This window comes from Poecilia reticulata, chromosome 13 (assembly GCF_904066995.2).
Source record: "Poecilia reticulata chromosome 13, P_reticulata-male-v2, whole genome shotgun sequence".
Lineage (NCBI taxonomy): Eukaryota > Metazoa > Chordata > Actinopteri > Cyprinodontiformes > Poeciliidae > Poecilia > Poecilia reticulata.
Window position 1 is genome coordinate 19,206,119 of NC_088842.1, and position 13,776 is coordinate 19,219,894.

The 13,776-nt window shown below is 40.4% G+C and overlaps 1 protein-coding gene across 3 annotated transcripts in view; it reads right to left on the minus strand.

Annotated features, from left to right (window-relative positions):
* kcnab1a (potassium voltage-gated channel subfamily A regulatory beta subunit 1a) overlaps positions 1–13,776 on the minus strand; it is a 101,439-nt gene that overhangs the window by 68,452 nt on the left and 19,211 nt on the right. The window contains exon 1 of one of the 3 annotated variants that reach the window (XM_008425316.3): positions 3,037–3,855. The exons of the other annotated variants lie outside the window; for them this stretch is intronic. Within the exon in view, the coding sequence (XP_008423538.1) occupies positions 3,037–3,245 (209 nt within the window). The 5' untranslated portion in view covers positions 3,246–3,855. Of the gene's footprint in view, positions 1–3,036; positions 3,856–13,776 lie in introns of those variants that run through there. 3 annotated transcript variants of the gene reach the window in all.

Consider the following 13,776-nt stretch of genomic DNA (forward strand, 5'->3'; position numbering starts at 1 on the left):
ACAGTAAATCTCTCAGAACAATCACACAGAAATAAACTGAGTCCACTAATATGAACATTGAACTGATTCTAACAGTAAATGAAGACAGGAAGTTATGGAAAATGAAGATGTTTTGTTTCCATGCAGGACTTCAGATTCTGGCATGTCAGCACGTTATCATTACAGATGTCTGGCAGCATTCACTGGCCGGAGGCTGGCAGCTGTTCAAAGTGGTAAACAGAAGCAGTGCAGGTGCTTCCTGCCATCATGACATATTTCAGATACTCTAATGTTTAACCTTTGCCCCTACGTACAATGTCTCTGTTTTCATGGTAGGCAGATGCAAAGCAAACCTGGGTTAACTTCCAGAAGCCAAAAGAAAAACTGACAAGTGAAAAGAGAGAAGAGAGTGGTAGAGGACAGGAAAGCAGGGACTCGTCGCAAAGAGATTTTCTCAGAGCGTTACTGTCAGCAGAGAAGAACGCAGCAGAGAAAGATTAGGGCACTCTGTGGTATCGCCTCTTCGTCTTCCATCTCCCTCTCTTCTGTCTGTATTTTCTTGTGTTTAGTTACACACACAGCACAGAGCAGAGCCTCTAGCCCATCATCATCCATCATCACCAGCAGTTTTCAGCGTCATCTGCCTGCTAAACTTTTAATGAGAGCTTGAGAGGACAACTGAGCTTGCATATTAAGCTGGCTACAGAATCTGATAGTCAGTGGAGTTCCAGTTCAACCTTAACAAGTACAAGTTATAAAGTTAGTTCAGCCGGGTTAAAATTAATTAATTAATTAATTCATGCAGATCAATCCTTATGCAGTCAGAACAAAGTTCCCAGCTCCAACACGAAGTTGTTCACATTTGTTGCTCATATTTGTCTGAGATAAACTTTAAATGTCTATTTACCATCAGGTAATGTTGTTTCGTGGCATTGGTTTTTCTCAGTTGTATTTGCTCACTAACTGTAATTTATAATGACTGACTTTACAAAACAGCTGCTCTTATTTACATATTTTTAGGTTTTTGCTGTCAGAAAACAAAACGACTGAAAATTAAAAGTATTTCAAAAACTTTTGTTTCTGGTTCTGAAGCTGTTTGTAGTTTAAATATTAGTTTGCATTTTTCACCTTATATTTTACAGTTTCTGACTTTGGTTGGTTAGTCATCATGCAAGAGATATTCTTGATTTAATACTTTAATCTTTAGTTTCAAATTAAATTGAAAAATTGAAAAATACACAAAAATCTCCTAATTTAAAGAGCAATAGAAACGTGTCTAATTCTTTCAAATGAATTCAAATTTTAATAGATTATGACTGATTGGTTACTAAAATGTTAAAACAAAGATTACACATTAGATCAGATGAAACGGATGAAAAAATTGGGGGTTTTTCCAACTAAATTTGCACAGTTAATATATTGTCAATTTGAATCAAGTGCCTCTTGCACCCCACATTTGGTAATCGATAAATTTGTTGCTGCTTGTTTGCTTATTATAAAAAGGTGAAGCTGGACCCATCATGCCTTTACGTTGTTCTTATGATATTGATATATTATTACCAATATAAAGTGACAAGCCCCGAGCTACAGCCGGGTCGATGCTCAGTCGCCTGCCTGCTCTCATTACACCTCAGGCAGTATCACAGCTCACTCACATTACACACTGTCTGGACTGCCTCAGAGTCCAGACAATGTGTAATATAAGTCCAGGCCATAACCTGGTCCAGCCAAGATACAGTTCATCATAACATTCTTAGAAAAGGACCATAATATTATACACATTTGTCATTATTGCATCCTGTTGCCAAGGGGAAATGAAAATGAACAGTATAGTGCTTTGATGTTTAAAATAACTCACTCTAAGAAGTCTTAAGTAACAGGTTCCTGCTAGAATATGACAGTAATGAGCATGATGGGTATTAAAATATATTCATTTGATGTTTAAATTATGAGGAAAATAAATCGACTCGCTAATTTATACGTTGTAATGCCCACATTTGGTCATTTCTAGATTTCTGATCAACATCAGAGCACACCAACTGCTTTCGCTCTCAAGTCAGATTTGATAGCTCTGTTTGGAGCTTGTAAAAAAATAATAATAAGAAAAAAAAAGTTTAGAACACAACAAGATTTTAAGTCTTGAGGCCCAAAGAGATAGGAAAGCAAAACTCAGCTGAGCCGCAGCACCGTGGAGGTCAAATCCAACTCAGACGCTCTGCCCACACTGCAGAGCTGTCTCTCCATGCCACACAGGTGGAGAAGTGTTTAGGTGTGTGGGAGAGAGGCAGAGGAGAAAGAGATCCTTCCATTCTGAAAATACAGTGCATCTTAGTGCATCTAAGGGCAGGAAGGAAAGTTTGTGCGGGACAACAAGCGAAGGAGTACGTATATGAGCCAAAGTAAGAAACTAAAACACTGAACAAAAATGAGGATTGTAGGAAACATCTGAAACCTCCTGATTCGTTGTAAATGTGAGCATGAGGACTAAGGATGAAGTTTAAAATGTTTAGCGCTCAGAAGAAAGTGTTGGAAGAAGTTTTTTAAAAAATGGCATGAGGTGATTTCATCCAAGGAGGATACATTTTTGGTGGAATAATCAAACATTTTGCAAACTGTTTATTAAGGGAGGCTCAATCATGTGGGATCTTGACAAAGCTGTCATTTATTTATTGATATTTACTCGAGAGTGCTTAATCACCAGAAACACAATGTTCATAATCTTCATTAATTGGCTTTACGAACGGCACATGAAAACCAAAACTGGGTCTCAATTTGTTATGTTGCCGTCTTTTAGAATTAATCTGAGAGCTTATTTATAAAATAAAAAATATGTTTGACGTTCTTTCTAGTTCATTAAAGCTTTCTTAAACTCAAACTGTTTGTGTCGAGTATTAAAGTACACGGAGTAAGACCAAAAATCATTTCTGAGATTCAGACTGACAGCTATGATTTAAAAGACTTGAGTATAAAGGCAAAAACAAAAAATGTGGACCGGTAAAAATGTTTTCCAACCCACTAAATCCAGCACACACACACATCTCTGACTCACACACACACCTGTACTTCATGCCCGTGTGTTTGCCGGTCGACTCCTTCAGGGAGATGTGTCGGGGAGTGAAGGAGCCGAAGCTGCGGGCGATGATGGCCACAGTGCGGAACTTGGCCCTGGCCTGGTTCACCACGTTGGGGCTGGTGGCGCTCTGCTTGCTGTGGTCCCCATTGCCCCTCTTCAGGTTGTGGTCCGTACAGGCGATGGACACCTGCATGGCTGAGCTTCAGGCAAACTCGTAGGTAAACAGTTGAGGAGAAAAAAGATAAACTGACAGGAGAACCTTAATTCTCTCAGGCAGATCTTCTAAAATATGTTGATTTGTCGGAGTCCCTTTCCTTTGTTTCCTCCCCTTTTCTTCTGTTCCTGTTACTTTTGGAGTTCTTCGCAGTTTTCCTGTGTGTGGATTAAGTCCTTATTTGTTCACTTGCAGAAGCTCCGTCTTCATCACTTTGTTCTTTAAGGCAAAACAGTCCTTTTCTCCTTCTTTCTGTGCTCAGATTGAGCTTCCCATCTTCAGTCTTTCCTCTCAGAAGACTGACTGCAGAGCAGCCAAAATCCCGACAAGAAGAAGGACTCAGTTCTTCTTTGGATTCTCAATTTAGTCCCTCATTGGTTCTCTTCTCTTGCGTCTTGCCTCTGATGTCGAGCTGAGGGATTTTAGCTGCGGAGAGGAAACCAGAGAGAGAGAGAGAGCTTGCAGAGGGTTGGCAGAGGAAGGAAAAGGGAAGCGGAGCGAAGCAGAGACGCGATCCAGGCGCTGCGCTCTCCCTGGTCTGACTGTGGGAAACCTTGCGCGAGGGATGGCATGTGAGAGAGAAAAGGAGGAGGGGACAGGGTCAGAGCACGGAGGAGACAGGGCACAGATGAAGCATGGATGAGGTGGAGGGATGGGTGGCGGGAGAGGGGGCGGGGGAGTCACGCTTAGGACCTGGGAGGGTGCACTCTTCTACCATCAGCACTTTTTCCGTCTTAGCTCTCACATGCTTCCTAAATTTCACCGAGTTTCACTAATGTGCGTGTGCCCCAGTTTCCCCACGTTTCTCCTCTCCTCAGACTCTCTGTTTGATCTGCACTCAGTGTTTTGGGTGCTCGGCTCCTTTTGACGTCCCCTTTCTGTTGTCGATTCTGTGAGCAGGGCAGCTCCTCCATCACAGGCAGTGAGCAGAGAGAAGTGCAGTGCTTCACACTGTTTCTCTCCATTACTCCCTCCTACTTGTTCTCCCTGTGTGTTTAGCTGCCACTCCACCTGTCTTCTTCCTCCTCTCATTGTTAGTGTTTGACGGCCTCCCTCCTATTTTCTTCTCTCCCCCCCCCCCACACGTCAAACCATTTATTCTGTCTGAACACTGAACAGAATGTTTTACTTGTTGTTCTTTTATCTAGGCCATGCTCTTTTTGTTCAAACAATTATGCGAAGGTTGTGTGGAGATTTGGTTCAGGAAGGAGATTATGTTTGCCAGAGACAAAAAGTCCTATGACATAAGCAAAAGGCTTTGGGAAGTCACTGACCAAAGCTGGTTCCAGAATGACATTATAACGATTGTTATTTTTGGCGACATGTCCATCCATCCATCATCTTCTGCTTAGCGTGGAGACAGGGTGGTGGGGGGCAGCAGCCTAAGCAGAGAGACCCAGACTCAACCACTTGGGCCAGCTCCTCCAGAGAAATCCCAAAATGTTCCCAGGCCAGTCGAGAAACAGTCCCACCAGGTTAGGGTGCATCCATTGACTGGCTCCTCTTGATGTGAAGAAGTGGATCTACTCTTAGATATAGAGCTTCTCACTCTATATCTAAGGGAGAGCCCAGATAACCTGCACAGGAAATTCTTTTCAGTCTCTTGTAACCACAGTCTTGTTCTTTTCTACCCAAAATTTGTGACCATAGATGAGGGTAGGAACATAGATCAACGGGTAAATCGAGAGCTTTGCCTTTTGGCTCAGCTCTGTATTTACCATAACGGATCCATACAGCACATGCATCACTGCAAATGATAAAGTAATCCAGCTACCTGTCTCCAACTCCATTTGTCCCTCATTTGTGAATAAGACCTCGGGGTAAAGGAGCAATATTATGTATTACTCAGGCATATTGTATAATTTTACAGCACAATCAAGGAACTAGGTTTCATAACTTGAAGACAAACTTACTTTGAAATTTCACACCAGGAAATTTGCCTTTGTCTCTGTAAGCAGCTCCTACTCCTTCTGACACTCCGCTTATGCTGTTTACATTTGTTTTTAAGAGTGTTGGACTGAGAAGTAGCTTGTGTGATAAGCTCAGCAGACGTGCAGTGTTTGATGATTGCTGCTGCTGCTGCTAGTCTGGAGGAGCTGAGTAGAAGAGGAGTGAGGAGAGATGCTCTGTGGGGGTGGGGGAGCTCCAAGGAGACATTTGCATAGCCTGAGCAAGAGCTTAGGCACATCTGAATGCCTGCCTTGGGTGATTCAAAACTTTCTCAAACATGCATGAAAGAATAAAGGCAACACTTCATATACAGTTTCCCATTGAAGAGATATATCTAGCCTTTTCTGGCTCAAAACCATGCAATCAGATTTGGAGATGCTGACTTTCATCCTACTCTGCCTAGTTTCTCCTTCCCTCTGCCTGTGTCTCTCAGCACAGCTGTTGCACATCTCCTAATTTCCTCTGCCAGTTCTCTTCCCCAGCTGTCTCTATTCACCTGTAAGTAGCTCCTCTGGTCCTCATGCCAATCTCCACTCCATTTTCAGCATAAATAACTCCCTGTTCTCCAATGGTTCCTTCCATTGCACTCTGTGATTATCTGTGATATGTTTCATTTATTCTTCCTCTATTCCTTTCTCTGTGATGTCAGTTTTGAGAGGGTTCTCCATTTGTGCCTTGCTGTAACATTGCAGCAAGGCACAGCATGGATTTGTCATTAAAGAGTCAACACTTCACTTCCTTTGGTCGTCCTGAGTTCCACCTAAAACTGCACGGTCATGTGTCCTATGTGTTGTTTTATATGTAAATCTTTTCATAGACACAAGTATTTCAGCAGCAGGTTAATCTCGACAAAATCCATGGATTACAAATTGACTGCAGAATTCTGATCAGTGCACCCACAGCTTTGCAACATTAGAATGCGTCTTTCCCCAAAACCAACATGTTCCCTGCATTTTCTGCACATTCACACGCATGCAAATGCTTCAGAAGACTCATAATATTCCAGTAATATTCTAGTAGTGCTGACACAAAGAAATTATTTTCCCAAAATCACATAACAAGCAGCACATGCAACCCCCCCAACGATAGATGAGATCGGGGGAGATGCTAAGATGTAAATCTAGAGAGAGTAAAAGATTTGGACTGAGGCAATCCAGAGCTGAAAGCAGAAGAAATTTGTGCATCTGTGTCTAATTGCACTTCGAAGAGTCTGCAGTTGTGTATATGTGTATATGGCTATTTTACAAATGCTTTGGTGTGAATCACACTTTCCTTTGATTCTACAAGGATGTCAAATTGAGGTAACTGGAGCATTTTGCTTCTCTGTGTCCTTTGATTATTGCTGTCTAGTGTTTAAACTTTTCCTCACCTGTAGTCTACAAGCTTTCCCTGCTATCAGTTTCACCTTTTGACATTACTGCTCACCAATTCTGATGTACTCTGTGGTACGATTAAACACTCACACTCAAAGTCAGTATCCGTGTAATTGTTTCAGCATTTGCAGGTTTTTGTTGGGGGGCAGAGCAGCTGATAACGTGCATTGGCTTAACACCTTTAAGGCTCCGTGGACATTCGTTTTGCTGAGGTATTTCTCATGAAATTGCTTCTGCACTTAGGGAACAGTTTAACTCTGAGAAACGTGGGGAAGAGCCACTCTCACATCCTGCACATTTCATACCGTCTGTGCATCTGCAGCATCCTTCACCCCACTGAACCTTACTTACAGCTCGAGACCCGTCTTAGACTAAATGGAAAAGCGGCTCATTCAAAATCAATATCTGTTCTCTCCGAGGAGGATGGATCCACAGATTTCCAACCAGATCCAGACAAGAAAGCAAAGTGAGCTTATTTCTCTAATGAAGAGTGAAATGTGCAGAGGGATTAACAGACTGCAAATAAAGGACTAAAGGATTAAAGGACCGATAAATCGTTTTCCATGCATTTCCAAATGAATCATGCACGCTGTTATAAAATAGTCACCAAACTACTTTAAGTGAACTCCATCACATCAACAGAGAAAACTGATTATTGCAGTGTTTAATGACTTACACTGAGAACCCTGGTGTTTGAGGACGTAGTTCAGCTAAAGTCAACTCACGCTGCCTCAATCTGTGCACCAAACCCAAACATGCTCTGTGTTAAGTCTTAAAGTTAAGAAATTTACTGTCTTCCTTTTATAAACATACGTCCATCACATCATGTTGAGTCCGGGAGGTCAGAGGAGACTGTCAGATCTTCAGAATTGGCTTAGGTATTGATTGTTTGTGAATACGGTAAGATTTTCCTTTAAAAACAAAAATTAGAAATGGGGGTCATGGCATATTGACTGCAATGCACATAAACGTCTAATACGACCGGCATCCTTCTTGCAGTATTAACGTGGACTTGCAGGGTTAACATTTACAATGAGAAACATGAAAATATAAAATCTGGGGGAATGAGTCGTCTGTATTAGATACATTTTGGGAGTTTTTCCACATCACTGTAGTTCTCACCTCATAAAATAATGAATTTAGCAAGTGTCTCCCAGAAAGCTTTAGGAACACCAACTTATTCTACCTTTTCTCTCTTTGTATGTTTGTATGAATGTGCTTCAGATGTAATGATTAAAAAAACACATAGTGGGATCCTCTATGCTGCAGTAAACTGACTCATTGCAGTATGTGCTGTTTTGCCTCTGCTCTTCCAGTTGAGCTAAACTCAACCTGATTCATCAGTCAGCTTGGGAGAGTTGTGCAGCTGTGTCCCATCTCAGTTTTTAAACAGCAGGTTTGTATCGAAATATTTTTTAGCCAACCGTTTTGCTTACCCTGTTTGCTTACAGACAAGCCTCTCATTTGAGGGTAAAATTCATCTTTTTCTCTTTGATTGGTTCTCAGGTCTTCTTCTTCCTCCTGATTGCCGTCTCTGTGTTGTTTTTGTGCAGCTGCATCTGACCTCTATCCAGCAAGTGATAACTTTCGTAACTCTGAGTGCAAAGCTCTGCCTGTGTCCTACTTTAGCAGCTGCGTGTGTACGTTGAGTTCATGCTGCGCTTGGTCAGCAAAAGTTTACTTACAACTCAGTGAATTCCCATTGAGTTGTCTTTTGCTAGATCTGAGTCTTGGTGGCACAATTTAGCTATTTTAATGGCTTGTTGAGACTCTGAGGGAAACTAGAAAGAACATTTTCATATGTTCTAGCTCTGAACATAATCAATTACAGCCTAAAGAACAGATTTAAACAACAGTCACAAATCTACAAGGATGTGCAAGGCCTGAAAAGTTGTCTCATTTACAGAGAGGTGCAAGAATGTCTGCTAAATTTCCTCCGTTTTGGATTTTTGGTCACATCGAAATGTCTCCGACCATCAAACAAATATGATATCCAGATGTTAAAATGTCCATCTTATAAACATAACGAAAAAAACACACAAAATTACAATTGTTCTATTTCAAAGAAGCAGAGCCATTACCGACGAACAGAAAGAACATGGAACAGTGCAGAACTTTCCTAGGAATGGTAATTACTCCCAGAGTGCATCAATAATTTTGTTTCTATCAATTTATTTACACATATTTTTATGTATTGCATTAGAAAAGGTTGAATGAAATGATATGACTCAAAATGAAATGGTTTTTGGCATTACTGACCTTTAATGAACAGCAGCCTGGTGAAAAAAAACGTGAATCAAATCCAGGACAACTGCGTCAAGGATTACGGCCTCTGAACGTGGTGCACATGCTCCACGTTCAGAGGCTGTACACCATCCATCCATCCATCCATCCATTTTCTTTACACCCTTCTCCCTTAGTGGGGTCGGGAGGGCTGCTGGTGCCGATCTCCAGCTAACGTTCCGGGCGAGAGGCGGGGTACACCCTGGACAGGTTTGTTGCAGCAGAGGCTGTACACCTCCTTCACATTTGCGTCGTAACGCTCCCCAAGAATTTAAAAAATAATTTGTGGACTGAAGAGGCACAAGTGGAAGTTTTTGAAAAGGATCATCTAGTGTAAAACCAGCAGCATTTCAGAAATGGAGAATCATACAAGCAGACCTTCCCACCTTGCCATACATAAATGATGGAATTACAGGAACTCCAGGAGAATATCTGGCCGTGACTTTCTGATTTGAGCTCAAGCACACTTTGGTGAAACAACCAGACAAAAGCAGAAAGTACCTCACTGAATGGGTAAAAGAAAAACAAATGAAGGTTAGTGGTTGGGTTAGTTTAACAACCATGTTGGCTTGGAAAGCCTTTTCATTCAGTTAAATAAATTATAATTTGAAAACAGCACTTTCTATTTACTCTGTTTATCTTTGTGGTATTAGTATTTATTTGATGACCTGAAACATTTTCATGTGACAAAGCACTTTGTACATTAACAAAACCTCAACAAATTGTGAATCAGCGATGGCTCATATGTGAACTGGAGCATTTTTGTTTACAAAAAGAAAAAAAAATAGCTCTTTTTTTCAAAAGGTTGTTACTGTTTTATGGTGTCAGTTCTTATTCCTGTTTGTGATTCTTTTTCTTCACAGTAGGATTTGAAGCTCCATGTTGTTCCTACTGAGGGAAAAGTTAAATGTGAGGCGTCATGAGCTGTCTAGTATGTACCGCACAGTATTTATTTGGCCTTTGTTTACAGTTGTGCTCCGGGCGTAATGATAAGTTAAAAGGACAGCATCAGAGTCGTCTTTCCTCCCACTTAAAGGACAGAGTGGTCCCCAAAATCATGGGCTGAAGCACTGAGCTTCTGCAGGGGACAGCTAACATTGGATCAAACTAGTTTGCTTCCTAAAGGTTGTTCTTAAGCAGCATGCAAATAAAGTATTTTTTCTTTAACGATGAAGTACTTTTAGGACAAATAAGGTTCTCCAAGTGTCTCAGAAACACCAAAAAAAAATGTCACCAAATAAATAAAGTCCTAAAGTTCCCCTATAAATACAAGGTAACAGCATTGTTTTCTCTATGTACTATAAATAAAGCCCAACAGTGAAATGCTGTACCATAGTTTAAAATAAGATAATGCAGAGACCTGACTCTTCTTTGGAAAAATATCCAGTCTGTTGTTGCATCAGAGGAAGTGGGACACAGAACAAGCAATAGAAAAACAATGGGGGAGAATAAATAAACTATACCGAACTGGAAATAATGGTTTGCAGCATTAAAATGTTTATGCCTGAAGTGAAAAGAAGATCCACATGTATTAATCAGAAACTAATTAGCTTCTGATTGCCATTCAGCCTTTCTGCATGTGAGAGTTTCCTGATTTGTAGGCAAAACTTCAAAACATCACAGACCTAAATTCACAGCAAAAACATTTAAAAGGACTCATTTTGAGAACTCAAGAAACAAACTTGGAAGTGTCAACACAGAGGAGAAGATACAGAATGAAAACAAGAGACTAACAATGAGCGGAATCCATCTGATCTACAATGTAAACCATGTGGAAAAATAGTCATAACTGGACAGAAATGGTTTAAATTCAAACTGAAATCTGAGAAATTACAGCGACATTCACACACACACACACACACACACACACGCACACACACACTATATCTTTGTCTTCGTTCTAACCATTGCTAGTACATTCCTAATCCTGACCTAAACTCACTTCACACCTTAGTCCTAAACCTAACCCATAACCTAAAAACAGCACCTTTTGTTATTGGGCCAGCAAATTGGGCCTCATAAGTAGCAGTCGGACATTATAACATAGTATTTGCTGGGAAAATCTATCAGACACAAGGCCACGCACACACAAACACACATTTATTGTACAAAGTCCTGTTGTCATTAAATGTTCTGGAGCTTCTCCAGGCGTGAAACAGGCCAAAGATTAAAGGGAAAAAAATCTACAAGGATGGGAAGCAAAACCCGACCAGAAAGTCATAAAAACAGCATCTCATATTCCACCCTGTGACAGATCTTGTTCTCAGTGCAGAACGCGGCATGAGGCAGTAACACCTCTGTAAACGCTGCTGCCAAGAAAAAACGATGACGGGTAAAATACTAGATTTATTTTTTGGTACTGTCAAAACAAATTGCGTTTGCTTTGCTGTTGCTATAAAACAAATATCACATATTCAGTATATTTTTAAAAATTACAGCATTGGAGGCTCCACAAGTAATGGGTATTTCACCCATTGTCCTGCAGCAATAAAATACCTGCTCTTAAAGCTGAGTTGCTGCAAGCAGGAAACAAAATGACACAGATCTTTAAAAACAGCAGGTCTTGCAGGGTGTTTCCTGTTCAGATACAAAGTTGGGCCTAATCCTACAGCGAGGAACCAGAATGCGAGACGCGACGCTCAGGAAGCAGCTTCTCCTGGAACAGCTGGAGTCAAACTGAGCTACATACACTGTAGCTCCAAACTGTGGCAACATGTACCGATCAAGCTTAACATTATGACAACTGACAGGTGAAGTGAACATTTTGTCCTAGAAGTTGTAAGATAACTACAACTACAGTAAACCAACATCTGTGTGAGTCCGAACTATGGAAGCATAACTTACAAAACTCAACAGATCTGCTGCTAAATACTCGCTGCCAGAAAGTCCAGCTCACGCTCAGAGGTCTTGTGGAGTCCAGGAGGGGTCGAGGCTGGCATGACACCACACTATTAGGTAGGTGGTCATAATGCTATGCCTTATCGGTGTACTAAGTGTATTGTCCTGCTGGCAGTGAATTCTTTTAGTATGACGGCGCACTTTGTGATATTGCAAAAATGGCTCCTGGAGGTTTTGAAGCTAAAAGCCGTGTCCTAAATCTGCTGCAAAAACAAGTCTGAGACATTAAAGTCCCACCTTACAACACAAGGTACCCAGTAACCAGTGTCCACTCTTGTTTAAGTTTTTCTTTTATGTTGTGTATACTGTAGGTCATGTTATAATACATGAATAATTTGAACTATATTATATTTACATTTATGCTAAAAAAAAAAGAAAGAAAAAAAACCTTAACAAGCACTGGGTCACAAAAATATTTTTTTGAAGGAGCATATTTGTCACCAGTCATGAGGGTTTTATCTTTCATGCCATCTTGATTAGAGGGGAATTCTGGGAAATATGTCCAAGAAACCAGCTGAATGTCACTCATTACTCCGGGGTATTTACAACATGATCCTTTGTGACATTAAAGCATGAGCTTCACTGTGCTGGGGCAAACCACAGGCCTGTGATACTGAAGCTGGAAGCATATTGTAGTGATATGTCTTGGCCTTGAGATCAGCAACATGTCACCTTCAGGATACAGACCCATTCAATGGATTAAAATGTTACTGAAAGAAATCTTTATCACTATGTAGAAGCACATTATATAGATGTGCTCTATGGATGTGTGAAAGCCTTCATTTCCTTTAATTGTGATGATTTTCTCACTTACAGGCCATGAAAACGTGACATTTAAAAATAAAATAATACATCAGACCATAAAAGAACATTTAATACAGAAATGTGGACTTAATAAAAAGTATATTTAATACTTTATTAAAAGGTTATTTTCAAAGCTACTTTCAGCCTCATCTAAACATGTATTCTAATTTACTGAATGTGATTGTATATTTGTATGAAAAGGCCCCGATTGTACGCAGCTTCGTAAAATGCCCACAAAACAAAACTATCAACTTAAAACTGCTTCACATTTAATTGTGTAAACTTCTGAATGTGAAGGTAACTTAATACAATCTCTAAAAATCTGTCCCTCATTATTTTTAATAATTAGCAAATAAGAATAATTCTGATGATTTTAACCGTTCTAAAACAAAGAAAATGTTTAGTTAAATATTGCGATGATGTTTATATGCAGAGTAGTCTGCTAAAACGCAATGCTGTTAATACGACTTGTTAAGACCTCAGCTCATTAGATATTTCAATGTACTTCTAGTTAGTTGTGTGCGTCTTGCCTGATAAACATAGCACCCTGAATGCACCGGCTCAAGTTTCAGCTGTCACCACCTCAGCAGCTTTATGGGAACAGCATGCAGGGCAGGTTACAGGCAGGAAGCTACCACAGCCAACACGTGTCTCTTTCAGTGTAAACAACATTGTTTAAAAAAAAAAAAAAAAACACACACACACAAAACCAGATTCATTAGGTTACAATAATATACAAGACCTACGATGCATCTTTGCAAACCATCCACATTAAGTGGGTCATGATGCTTCAAATTTGGCCTGCACAAATTGTAGCTGCACAGGTCACTGACTGGTGGCACATACATAAAATCGCAAAAAGTGCAAACAACAGGAATCAGGAAGAACTCATTAAACAAGGAAACAAGACAGAAAGTAGTTGCATTTACCTAGAATACATAAGTAATGCAACTAGTCTATGTACCATATCAGTATTAGCTGAGCAACATGTTCAATAATGTGTGGCACACAAGCGTTAATTGTCGTAATGTCTCAGTTTCCAAGTTGGTCACCATGGTAATATTGGTGTGTAGTGCCACATGAGGTGCCTGAATGAAAATTACGCACTTCAGCAGAAGACAAATGGATTGTTGTTGTGTACACATACTTCTGCAGGTGAGCTTCAGCTGTGTGGTGTGTACTAATGGCGAAATGTTTCCCTG